We start from the raw sequence: 14491 nt of genomic DNA on the forward strand, positions 1-14491 counted from the left end.
TCCCGATGAAATATCAGAAATTTTGGGGCTAGAAATCTCATAAAACCAATAAGTTTTTCGTACTAAAACTTTATTTTCGACCAATAGAAAAATGTGTATATTCAGTAAACAGGTAATATCTTCCAAGCCTTTCAGCCAAAATTTATGTGTCATATACCAAAGAACGCAAAATTGTACGTACTACAAGATAATTTAATTTAATAAAAACGTTCGAGCCGTTTTGTCAGAAATCGCCAAAATGTAAGCTAAAAACCTTATTATTTGGAAACTGTTGAGGTTTCAATTTTAGTTGTCGAATTTGGAAGATCAAGGTATCCATCTACGCGTATTTTTGAATTTTTAAAAATAAAAAATTTTACCAAAAGGCTCCAACGGCCCAATTAGCTGCGATCGCTTAAATTTTGACCCTCTCACTTACACCCCCTTATCTCATGAACCAGGTGAGTTAGAAGAAGTTTTAGTATGCCATTTTAAGTGAGTAAGGAAGTAAGTAAGGACTAAAGCTTTCGATCGGTATATAACTCGATCTGATCAGCCAGTCACAGCAAATTTTCCATATTAGCTGTATATATTGCTAGTCGCCTTTCGCACCCTTCGTGCTGCTTTCGTCACTAGCGCGAATTGCCGTCCTTAGCGATAATTAAAGTCCTGTTAGTATGAAAGCTCTTATAAGTGATCGCTCTTGTTTTAACCCACACCAAATCACTTGTCGCTTTTAATAACTGTCTTGGTACCTTAGAGTGACAATGGAATTTGAGTCTGTGACAGAGTTTAGCCTCTAGCTTAACAATGTAAACTGAAAGGACCTTAGATGTTGCTCATCACACGGCGATAGAACCAGGGCACTTGTTGAGCTTGGGGGCAGAGAAGCATAAGCTTTGTTTACTTTTACATATGTACATACATACAAATATAAAATGCGATATAACTTATAAAAACATTGTAGTGCCGTTAGCGTGACAGCTTGCCACACATGCAGATAAGCTACGTTCTCATTTAACGTGCAACAAACGTCACCTACGTCTCGCCCAATAACAAAAGTACTTTCAACTTTTGGACATAAACGTCGGAGCCAAAACTTTTAGTTTCTGGACACAACAACAAAAACAGAAAGAAAAAAAAAATACAAAAAAAAATAGAACAAAACAAAACACGTTCCTTCAACGTTCATGTCCACAGTGCGTGCGTGTTTGTACTCGCACACTACCCGTACCTATACTATACGAACATGTCAGACAAGCACGCAATAAATAAATTACACGATTACATGAAGTTTCATTTTCTTAGGGGCTTGTTGCTCATTCTTCTCGACGGCGGTAATTGAATTACATGTAACCCCAAAGCCCTGTCAAATGCCAAAAATGAAAAAAAGAAACGAAGAAAGAACCCCCACTCAACTAGCACATATCTGTTTATAGTTATACTTACAATGCACTCCTCGTTGAGGCAACAGAGATCGCCAGAGGCCGAGGTGGGCTTCCAGTAATGCTCACCCTGCACCGCATTCTCTGTCCAGTCCGGCACAATCCTTATCGGCCTACGTGCATTGCTCGACGAGGCCGTGCGTCTATATAATACAATTAAAATCAGAGGATAAACAAAACATTGTTAAGTTTTATTAACAGATACAAACAAAAATAATTCAGCAAAATTTTGTGTCAGCGAAATTAATTTAACTGTCTGTCATATTACTTAGAATATTATAGCATTATTCTGTAAAATAAAAGTCCAACTGTTCAAGTAAAGTGAAAAGTTCAAGATTTTCATTAACTTTTATTTATATTTTTTGAAAATACAATTTATAGTAATTTTTATTGCAAATGATAAAAATTGATATCAGAGTTGAACTATACACCAACGATGTATACCAGCGGTGGGCAAGCCCTTGCTCCTGCTGCTCCCAGTGCTCTGACTACAACAACAACTTTTGACGCCGCGCGCAACTCATTTATGACCCCCCAAAAAAACTTAACAACAAACACACAGCAAATGCTCGAGTTTCGGCTGCGACGCGTACGGTCATAAAAGTGTTCATTTTGCTATGATTTATGACTTCAGCAGCGTCTTGTACACTGTGTGAAAAAGAATAGTTGGTTTTGATGCGTTTTGATGCGTTTTGATGCGTTTTGATTTTTACCACATAATAAGCGTTCGACATGCAAATAAAATTAATTAGAACTTCTTTGAGTGTATAATTGTTTTGGTTTGTCAAAACCAACAACAACCACACAGATTTTCGTCGCGACGCAGAGAGTCATAAAAGTGTTCATTTTGCTTTGATTTATGACTTCAGAAGTTGTGTTTGTTGTGGATGTTGTTGTAGTGCTCCCGATTGCAAATTTCGTGCCCACCGCTGATGTATACAATCAATTAATAAAGTCGACAGTTAAACTGATTTCATCAAATATTGTTTTTTTTTTTCGTCAAAATGATTAACAATTGCTTAAGCTAACCTCGCCTATAGGACGAGTATTTTCAGAAATGACTTTTATTGTAGTATTCGATATTCAAGTTGCACTCGATAAGTACCCTAAAATGTTTGTCAACTGGAATGACTGATTTGTTTCTCAGGCGTTTGCTGGAGGGGTGTTAGTGCACTGTCGCCCCTCGCCACAACAAAACTAACATGACTTACCTCTTGCGACGCCACGCCCCCAGCGAGTCGAGTTTCCTTTGACGAAACGCGGATTTGCGTTGCATGCCAATCGATGAGCGTCGAAAGCGACGCACTGTACCCGTACCCGTACCCATCCCTGTGCCTGTGCCTGTGCCCGCATTTGTTGCAGGCACTGTGGCAATGAATTCGCTCTGCTGACTCGACGCTGACGTCAACGCCGAGCTACTACTGCTGCTGCTGCTGCTGCTGCTACTTCGACTGCGGTTGCGTCTGATGCTGGCTTTGGCGTTGGCTTTGCCGTTTGCTTCCTCTTCGTATTCATCTTCCGTTTGGAATTCCTCGCGCACCGCATGCAGCAGACGTTCCATGCTTAGCAGCGGCGATGACGTCGGCGTCGATGTCGGCGTCGCCACGCTAGCAGCGCTGCTGCTATTGCTACTACTGCTGATACTATTGTAGCTGTTGTTGTTGTTGTTATTGTTGTTAGTGTTGTTATTGCTGGTGCTGTTTTCGCTGTCACAGTTCAAATAAGATATGAACATAGCAACAACTCAACGACTCACAACTTTTGGTCCCGCGCGATATTGTAACTCACACCGTCAACGATTTCATTCCACTTCGTTTCACTTGACTTCATTACACATTTGATAATAATTAATTTACTTTTGATTTTGATTTTAAGTTTTTCTTTAGCTTTTGTCTTCTTGCCTCGCATTTTAGTATCACAACTAAAGATACATATATGTATCTATACATATGTATCTAGCCCGCCTCGACAGCAACTGCCACTGCGGTTCCAAAGTCTCTGCCTCTATTTATCATTATGGCGCCTAAAGATACAACCCAAAAGATACAGTTGCAGCTGGCTATATACATATATCTATTCAGATACACACGTATTGTCCTAGTTTTCGCTGTATATCAACTGTGGCAAGTAGCATGTAAATTAGCAACTGGGGAGGATCAAGAAACCTCAAGGAATTTCACAAAACAAAATCAATTCAGATTTTTGAAAATTATTTAACCGTCAAGCCTGAGTTCTAACCAAATCATATGTTTAAATTTGGAGATTAGTAGCATTGTAGTCAATTAAATTAATGAAATTCTGTTAAATGTTTTTAGCTTTTGTTTTTTGTTCTTCCGAATCCCGTCGTACTTATTTTTAAAATTACTCAGTTGAAAATATCATTTAATTATGTGTGTAGTCAATTAAATTAATGAAATTCTGTTAATTTTTTTTAGCTTTTGTTTTTTGTTCTTCCGAATCCCATCGTACTTATTTTTATAATTACTCAGTTGAAAATATCATTTAATTATGTGAAGAACGATGACATTGGATTAAGAAAATTCCAGCATTTCAGCAAGTGTTCTAAAATTCTGATTTTGCTAGATTATTCGAAAGGTTAACATAATTCTAGTTTGTTTCATTTAAACATATTCCAAACGAAAAAATACAATTTGAATGTACATATATATTAATGTTAAGAAATGTATTTTCAATTATTTGCAAAACAGAGCTGGTAAAGTAACTTGCAAACAAGACTCGAAAGATTTACTTTTAACAAATTGATGAGATTAATTTCCATTTTTTGTAAGCGTATTTGAAGATCGGTATGGCATTTGCTTTATATAACCCCACCACCTTTCACTTCCACTACCCCATACGTGTATGCTGAGTATTCAGATGCCGAGTGCTCAGGCGACTCTGTGCGTATTCAGTTCGGTGTCTGTTCCCCTCATGAGTGTGTACGAATGTGTGTGTCTGTGTGTGCGTGCTTAATACATATGTATACAGTTTGTACACTGTGTGCATTGTAATTAAATTCTTATCAGATTCAGATGAAAAACAAAACAACAATTGAAGCAGAAGCGAGAAAATAAAATATTAAATAAAAAAGTGACTCTCTCAAGGCAAGGCAGCTTAGTAAGTGACGCCGTAAGGTACACGGCGAGTGTTGTTGTTGCGTTTGATGTTGGCCAGGCAAATTGCAGGTTCTTGCTCGGATTTGCATGTCAATTGTCAACGTTTAGTCGCCATCTTCACGCCCTCGACAATGTTTCCCGTCCATTGAAATTTTTGTGGTCAGTTTACAGTCGTCCAGTGTGTGTGTGTGTGTGTGTGTGTTCGCGTTTGAGAGTTAGTCTGATGCGGTTAGTCAGACTTTAATTTAAATGTAAAACGCTACATTCTAAGAACACACTTAGTACATACTAAATTCTAATTATGTAAAAATATATTTTCAAAGTCGATTTTTTTAGATATCGATTTAAACTTGATTCACAGTTTGGATCTACATCACTACCAAATATTATACATGGCCGACAATATTCTTCTTTTTTTTTTTTTTTTTGAAATTACGGCCATGTTTGATTTTGCGTGCATCCTTCACGTCTTCAAGTGTATCTGCAGGAGTGTGTTTGCGTGAGCATATCTGCAATTGACGTCGTTTTTGCCCATGACCTGCCGCACCAGTCGCCTATCTATCAGCCACTTCACCGCCGAACCACTGCACCCCCAGAGCAAACAATTTTTAGATAAGCAGGCCAGCGCATTGAATTTGATTTTTTACATAGTTCTTTTTTATGGCAATTATTGTGTCGAGTTTCTGTTTTTAGCATATACACAATAATATCAAAAGTAAGCACACATACACACACACACACAGAGAGGCATACAGCTACACATACTTATAGTAACCGCCGACAATTAGTCAATCTGTGAGCCTCTAACTGTCAATTAAAATGAATAAAACGGGCACAAAAGGCGGAATAGAATCATTGTGCATAATTAGGAGTGGGTAAAGGAATATGGGTGAAAAAGCGGAAAGGGTGAATATGTGATTGGTAGGGGGTAGCTTAAGTTAGTTGCGGCAATTAAAAAAAAGTATGTTATGCATTTTTCAGAGGCAGAAAATATTAAAAATTTTGTTGATAATTCAACCGGTAGAGAAAAAAAGGAATACGCCATTTATAATAGTTTTTTTTCTTTTGCATAGCATTATAAAATTTCGTTTATAATTCAATAACAGTTAAAGTGTTAATCAACATATCGACTGTTATTTATAACAATTGAAAGTCAACATTTTGTTAAGCTAATCAGATAAAATAAAAATAAATAGAAAAAAAATTAACAATTGACAAATAATGGCCGACCAAATTAAGAATTTGAGCCGAAATCATTAGCCATTGGCCCCACAAATGGTCGGGCCGCAAAACTTGAAACGCAATTTCAATTCAAATGCGATTAATTTTAATGTCTGCCTTTGAAGCTGCCACAACGGACACAGAACCAAAATGCAAAATTGGAGACTGAGAATCCGAATCAGAATTACTCAATAGAAATAGCGAATAGGAAGTGGAGGGCCAACTGGGCAAAAGGAGGAGGAACATGGGGCATTGGGCAGGTGATTAGGTGGCGAGATGAGCCGCTAATGAATGGCAGAGTGCGAATCGCATTCAATGCCGCCGCTGCCAACGCTGTCAAATATTGGACACCTCCCAAAATCTCGAAATCAATAAAGACCCTGAAATATTTCTACAATTTCAGTAATGACACTTTGCAAATTACAAACTGTTTCGGTTTGGTTCGCTCGCAAATTTTCTCCACTGCGATTCAAACGCAATCGTAAAAATACAAGTTTTAAAAATGTCATATATAAGAACAACAAAAAATATAAATATATAAAAGAAATAAGAAAAAAAGGATTTGCGCTTGGGTTGTTCAGATTGCAGCCTACCACACGAATCATCATATCAGGAATAAGATAAAACACATTTTTGAACGCAGTTTGAAATGGTTTGCATTTGCTTTCTAACATTTTGCAAATAAACAAGTTACCCAAAAATAGAAATGGATATCAACAATTAAAATAATTAAAAATTTATCTAATAGAAAAAGCAACAAAAAAAATATATCTTTTTATTTGTATTGATGCCAGACAATGATTATTTTAAATAGACATCACTCGAATATCAAAATTCGGAGTAAAAATGTTATTTCATATGAATCGATTGAATAAATACTTTAAATACTTTCTCATTCTGTATTTATCATTAATAACGTAAAGTATACGCCGCGTTGCACAGTCGGCAGCATCAAATGAATTTTATAATTTCGAAAGTATTCATTTGCTTTAAGATACTTGCCACATTTTGGGTATTAAAATGATAACAGTGACTGCTATTAATAACTAACCAAAACTGAAGCCAATTTATATGCACATATAGTACTTATACATATACATATGTTTTTATATGGTTGTATACAACTTTCAATGGAGCATCCATTCAAACTGAGCAACATGAAAAATTATCTGCACGTCGTCTTGTTTGTGATTGCGATTAATGGTGCCTGGTATTCAATCGGCAGCATGGATACAGAGAGAGGGGGGTCACAGTTAGATGGCAACTTGAGCTCCAAGCTTTCTGGCAAATGGCAACAACTCGAGAAAGGATTTTGAGCTAATGAATATTAAAAATGGGAGCCCAACCTGGCCTTGCGTTGCATTTGCAATCCTAGAGAAATAAGCAAGCAAAGCAAAACATACAACAAGACGAAGATGAAGATGGAAATGCAGATGGAGAAGGTGAAAGTGAAGGGATGCCTCAGTGAGATTGGGGTATCCAACAATAAACGAGCATTGCTGCCAACGACATTAATATTCTTAATTGGCATTAAGCATTTTGGCTACCAGAGCGTTTGAAAATGAAACGTTGAGTGGCCAGTAGGACGCATCAAGGGCGGTGGTGCAAAGGCGGTGGGGAAGATGTGGAGGCAGGACGAACCCAAAGACAAGGAGGCAGCGTACGCAAAACGATTGCAAACATTTCAATAAGAAATACGGAAATTTGCGTTGGCGACTCGACTCTTTGCTGGAAATCAACTGGGGGCTGAAATGTGGGAGTAGAGTGTGGGTAGACGGTGGGAAGGAGGACAGAAGGGGGGTAGTGGTAGAGCTGGCAAGCGAATGCGCAGATACCATCAAAAAGTTTGCAGACAACGCAAAGAAGCAGAAGCAGCAAAGCAAATGATGAAGAACAGCTGTCGGTGGTGACGGTGACAGAACTGTTACTGAGAACTAAGAACTGCGATCTGACAGCCGAGAGCCGAGAGCTGAGAGCTAAGAGTTGAGAATTGGGGGAACTGTGGACCAAGTTCTGCTCAAGTCGAGGACGACGTTTTGATTTTGCATTCAGATGCTGGTGTACTCACTGGCTTTGTTGTTGTGCCAAAAACTTAAACAATAATTAGTCAAAAACAAGCAAAATTTGACAATGTCCAAGAATGCATGAGGGGATGAATACGAGTTACAAAGGGAGCGAGAGGTTCTAGCTGAGGTGACAGCTGGAAAGCGACAGTGAGTAGAAAAGTCTAAGGCAAACACATTGACAGAAAGTGAGGATAAAAAAGAATTAAATTTGTGTCTATCTTATTTCTCTTTAATGAAAGTGCACAGAGAGAAAAAACTATACCAAAATTGAGTTCGATGCATGGATTTATTCAAAATCCTTACTTGATTTAAGTGAGAGCTGTTAAAATTAAACATAAAAGTAAGATCTTAAATTTAGATCTTAAAATTATATATTATTTTAAAAATGATTTTGCATAAGCACGAAAATGTGGAACTGCGGCAGTTTTCCAGTATTACAAACGAAATCGATGGAAAGAACATGTTATAAAAAAGCTGCTTTAAAAAAGTCCTTTGCTTTTCTACTTTTCAGGATTTGATTTATTGATATCTTATTTAAATATTTTCCACACACACATCTCACTGCGATGATGATAAAAACTATCGTTGACTATTATGCTTAGTTTTATTTGCTTTAAAATGTGTTTGATAACATCAGACAATAATTATCACAACTAGCTTAAAAAAAGCGTTGTAATTTTTGTTGTTGCTGCTAATAATTATTGTTGTTTGTTTGTTTCAACGACTGTGTGTGTGTGTGTGTGTGTAGCAACAGTTTTCTAATCTATTGCACAATGAATTTTTATCGCTGACTGGGAAATTTATGAATGAATTTAAAGCACCAAGCAAACAAATCAGAGAACAACAACAACAGCAGTTTGTCTTGCGACTTGCGGCATAAAAAACAGGGAGATTGCGAGAGAGGGGAAAGAGAGAGAGAGAGATGGAAGGAAGCATGCTGAGATGCAAAGCTTGATTTTAACAATAAACTTCAAAAATATATATTAAACCAAAACCCTTCTTCGAATATAATGAGAGCGGTTTTTTTTTTCTTTCAATTTTTGCATTGACAACCACAACAACAAGAAACAACAAATATCATCTAAGTAAATTCCGTTGAACTTATATATGCACATATGTATATATATATTAAGTCTGCATATTTATATATATTTCTCATTTCTCTCTTTCCATGTTTTATTGCGCGTTTTGCTAATTTAGCTAGCAGAATAATGAAAAAAAAAATAATTTTTTTGTTGTATTTTAATTTACGTTTTTCGTATTTTAATTGAAATACTTTATGTGCCTTATTTGTTGTTGCAGTCATTGTCGACGTTGTGCCGCTGCCGCTTCTGCCACTGTTGTTGTTAATTTCTTTGCTAAAAATACTTAAGTTAATTATAAGAAACAGCAACAACAACAACAAGTTGAACATCTCAAATTTAAAACATATGTGTGACTTGATATTTATTTTTATCACATTTTTTTTTTGCTATTTTTTTTGTTTGTTTCAGCTTTTTAAAATAATTTTCTGGTAGTGTTTGTGGTTGTGATGGTGGTGTGGCAGGTGGGGCCTTGCCTTGTGCCTTAGACTGGGTTTTGATTAATATTAAAATTTGATGCAGTCAAAAATTGCCACTGGATCTAAGTTGGCCATAAATTGCACAATTACAATATTTGGCTCACTGGGCGTATGCGCGATGTGCGCCAGCAGGAGTCTTAGCGTGCCTCGTGCCTTGTGTGTAAAATTCGGGGGGCGTGTTCGACTTGGACGAATGCCCTGTGATGTTTTCTTGGCGCAGCTGCCATCATCGATATAAACAACAACAACAAAAAGCAAAAAGAACAACAAATCTGACGCTGGCAACAATCAGAGCCAAAAACACACAAAACCAAAAAAAAATTGTTCAATAAATCAAAGAAAATAGACGAAACGCGACGTTGTTGTGGTGGTTGTTGTTGCTTCTGCTGCTCTTGTTGTTGCTGCTGCTGTGCTCGTTTAAATGAGTGCGAAATTCTTTAAATGTCATGGCTGGCAGTTAGCCTTTTGGTTCACATGCCACGAAAAACTATTGCGACGCATGCAATATTTTGAAATAATTGTGTGCAACATGCTGCAGTGACAATGTTGCAATGCAGGGGCAACATCACAAGAGACAGACACAATTTACTCTCATCCAGTTTATTGAAATATTTTTAATTTGTTGTTTCAGCATGTAGTTCGATGATTTGTTAATGAATTGGACTAAATATGTTCGTAGAAGGAAGCAGCAGAATCAGAACGCTCTTTCCATTTATAAATACATTACTCAAACCATTTGAGAATTAATATAAGCGCTGTGTGAAAATTATACTAACTCTTCCCTCAAATGTTGTACTATAAGGAACCAATTCTCTATATCCTATATAATCATCATAGCAACGTCTAGAAGTGCTAGATATAAGTATATATAAACTTTGAGGCGACAATAGGATTTGAGATGTTCAAGCTAAGACATATGTTACTCAATACAATTTTTACGTATAAACACGTATGATAAATAACGATATTAATTTCATAAAAATGTTTTTAAATAAAGAGTATAAATAAATTATAAAAAAATATATATAATCAAAGATTATTGTTGTGCTATTGATGCCATGTAATTTTTTTTTTGGTTGTCAAACGTGTATTTAAATGATTAACTTTAAAATTAAATTTTTTGATTAGAGCTCGATTGATTCGCTTACTTTTCAACACTGTTACAGATCGTTACTAACAATTCTATCGATTGTGTGAACATTAATTGTATTCTATTATTATTCAGTTGTAGGTTATTCATTGATTGATTCAATTAGAACTTGATCGAATCAATTATAAATCGATTGAGTTGCTTATAACAGTGCCCCTAATTGCACTATTCAACACTGTTATCGGTGTTCACAGTACTGTCGATTGCTTGGCATCAATTTAGTTCTATTATTCAATTCCAGTTAATCATCGATTTTTGCAAATATTAATTAATTCATTCGATTAAATTCGAATCCATATTCTAGCACAACTTGCATCCATTTCCAAAACTGTGCGATCATCGTTTGTTTGTTTACCACTTACAATATTTTGTTGTGCTTGGGTGTGGGTGTGTGTGTAGTGTGTGCGGGTGTCTGGGAATCTTTTGTTTTCAAGTTCATTGATCAATTCAATTAAACATTGTCGATTAAATGAGCGAATGAATGAAGGAAAGTTCTGTGGTATATCAAATTCGAAATATGCCAATTAACCCACCCGCACCACTATTCGTAACCACATGGGGCGGCATCTTTGACATATTGTAGATGTTGCTTTGATTTGACATTTTCGCATTACGTATTGCACATTGTCTGACAACAACAACAACAACAACAGCAATAACAATAACAACCTCAATTGCATGCAATATTGTATTGCTGTTGTGTGTGTGTGTATATCTTTGATTTTCTTTTGCTTTTGTTTTGTCATCATCTCCTGTCTCCACTGCTTGCCACATTCACAGCCACAAATCACAGAACAGAAACACAGAAAAAAACAAATAGAAAATGAAATTAACATTTTTTCCAACAATATGCCCAAAAAACACATTTTTTACATTTCACACTCGTTGTATTTTCAATGCATTCTCCTCTATTTTTTTACTTTTTATATTATTTGTTTTGTTTTGGTTTTGTTGGGCGCTCAAAGTACTTTCATGGGGTCGAATGGCGACCGTAGGGGGGGACTTGTTATTTGTTTGATCGTACGCTGCGACTCTTTACGGTTCACGTTCACGTTCTTTTTGCTGGCTGGCGCGTTCAAACATACACGGCAACTGAAGCAGCGATTCGCTTCGGCCGAGCCACAGCAGCAGCAGCAGCACCAGCAGCATCAACCGAAGCAGCAGCAGCCGTATTAACGTCGCTGTCGCCGTCGCCGTCGGCGTCAGCCTAGACGTTAGCGTTGGCAGCAGCAGATCGCCAACTTGGCGCTTTGTCACCTCCGTTTTGTGGTGAGTTTTGTGTGACGTTGTGACGCTGCTCTTCTCGTTCATTCTTGCTGCTGCTGCTGCTGTTGTTGTTCTTGTTGTTGTTGTTGTTATTGCTGGTTGTGTGGGTGTGAGTGTGGGGGGTACGATCTCTTGCGCCCGCCTTTCATATTTCCATGGTGACATTTTTAGCCCACTGCCCGCTGTGACGTCGACAGCGCAGCAGCTTCATACGCAGCCTTTTTTTTTTGCTGCTTTGTCTCGCTTTGATTGCTCGCTGGCATTTTTCGCTTTGTGCCTTCAATTTGCATTTCAATTTTTCGTTGCCGCTGTTATTCTTTTCTTGTTGTTATTATTATTGTTGTTATTATCGTTGTCTTGATTGCTCTCTCTTCCCCGCTGATCTTTTGGACGAGTCGTTCACATATGACTGACAGAACGACGATTGACGATATACGATGACGTAGTTGTAAAGTGTAGTCTAACAATGAACTTGCACAGAGTACTCGACAAATGTGATACCCTGTAAATCAGTTTAAGATCGCTAAAATTAATGGCGATCAATCATATGGAGATGTGACTGAGTTATATTAAAAAGTGGAGACTGAATGTTTTTAATGTTTTTTTTATAACTTGTAAACTGGTATAAGGTAATGAAAATCTATTTAGAAATGACAATTAAAGATGTTACAGTTCCACCAACAATGACAAACTAACGACAAATTGTAAAAAAGTCTATTAAGATAAAACCCATTGGGGTTATACCCAGCAAATAAGTATAAAGTAGCGAAACATAATGCGGACTGACAATTTCAGATGTTACAGTTAAACCAACAAGCGGAGACTGACCATGACGAACTCAAATATACTCGAGATACCCTGTAAAATGTTATACTAATAAATTGTAGCAGCAAGCTATCACTGCGCTAGTGACGAAAGCAGCACGAAGGGTGCGAAAGGCGACTAGCAATATATACAGGAAGAATGAAAAATTTTGCTGCGACGATCAGATCAAGTTATAAACCAATCGAAATATATAGTTTTAACTAAAAAATTGCAAAGATTTTAAATTTTAAATTCTTATCAAAAAAACGCGTCAAATGACACCTCGTTCACCCCACTCGGACAACTGGCTCAAAAGATAAATAAATTTTTAATTCTTTTTTAAATTTTCCAAAATGAGTTGAAAAGTCAGTTTGTCTGTTTGCATTAAAGCGTTGGAAAGCTTCGATTTGATGATGAGGAAATATTCCTTATCGGAAATCTAAACATGTTTGTTCTTAGACTCTTTAAAAAACCGCTAGCTTAGCGGAAAAACGCTAAATCCCGCTAAAATTGACACCTCCACAGTTTACAAACCACATAAGCTATAGACATGCTCTATATATTGTTGGAAAGGTAATTTTAAGCGATTAGGTGTATCTTTAAACTGTTTTTTTTAAAGTACTCATAGGTGAAATAAGTTTTATTCGCTTACATTTGTGCGATTTAATAGAAAACTTAATATATACATTTTATGGTATTTTGTTTTGTTCTATAAAAGATACTCTTTATGTATTTTAATGAATACAGGGTATAATTGAAAGGAAAAAAAAACTGATTATTTCGTGGAGCCGCTTGTTGTTTTATCTGCCTCTTGTTGCGATACTTGAATGCTGCGTGCGTCAGCAAAGCGGAACTGGAACTCCTCAAGCAGCTGCCCCAAACGGACATGACAACAGAGACAGAAAATGAATGAAAGCTAAAGAGAGACATATACCCATTTATAGATATATATAGATAAAGATAACATTTAGATAGACGTTTTAATAATAGTGCGGCACAAAAATTGAGTGGCCATCATAAGTCAATCATAGTGCATCTCTGCACATTGGGATTTCTAGATCAGCAGTTGCACCATCACATCTATTTATAATGCAGATTTCATTTCATAGTGCAGATATACATAGATTTCATCTAATTTATGAGATTGAATTCAACTAATGGTTGATCGTTTAAAAAGGTTCTGTGAGCAAACTTTATGTTGATTATAGTCAGGAGGTCATGAATAGTGTGTTTGACAGAATAAGTCAGATGATTTTAATTGGAAAATGTTATTTGTATAAGTAGCCAAACTCATTACGAATTTTTTTTTGTGCAACAAAAAATGAGGGCAATGAAATATAGTCGTATAAAATTGGTTTATATTGAATCACATGATAGCAATCAAAACATTTGACGACTCATTAACTACTCCATAATATATAATGCAGAATATACAGAGACTTATTCAACTGAAACCAATTAAAATATAATTATTGTGGCATATATGACTTAAATAGGGTTGGTATTATAAGTGTCTAATAATATAACATTGAAACATTGATTGAATTTGAATAGTTTCATGATATTTAATTGACATGTCTTTAAACAAACTAATGCAAATAATCTGTTTCTTAAATTATCTACAGATTTGTACAATGCACATATGTACGAGTATTTATATTCAGTTTTTAGCTTATATTTTTCGATTATAATGATAAAAAATAATTTATATTAAAATTCATCTTATGTAATAACAAGTTCTCTTAACTAGCGCATTCTTATCAAGTTCTTCGAAGCCTTATCAGATTTCCTTTATTTTGGAGAAGAAGTTTTGTGTCACGCGGCGTATGATTAATGTGCATGTGACGCTGTTTAAGAAGGTTTTTTCCTTGGCTATATCAGCC

General features: G+C 36.3%; 1 protein-coding gene across 1 annotated transcript in view; it reads right to left on the reverse strand.

Moving 5' to 3' along the window:
- LOC117794035 (eye-specific diacylglycerol kinase-like) overlaps positions 1-14491 on the reverse strand; it is a 139183-nt gene that overhangs the window by 18598 nt on the left and 106094 nt on the right. Inside the window, 1 exon segment of the mRNA XM_034634494.1 lies at positions 1429-1567. Within this exon segment, the coding sequence (XP_034490385.1) occupies positions 1429-1567 (139 nt within the window).

The sequence above is a fragment of the Drosophila innubila genome, chromosome X, assembly GCF_004354385.1.
Source record: "Drosophila innubila isolate TH190305 chromosome X, UK_Dinn_1.0, whole genome shotgun sequence".
In the NCBI taxonomy this organism is placed as follows: domain Eukaryota; kingdom Metazoa; phylum Arthropoda; class Insecta; order Diptera; family Drosophilidae; genus Drosophila; species Drosophila innubila.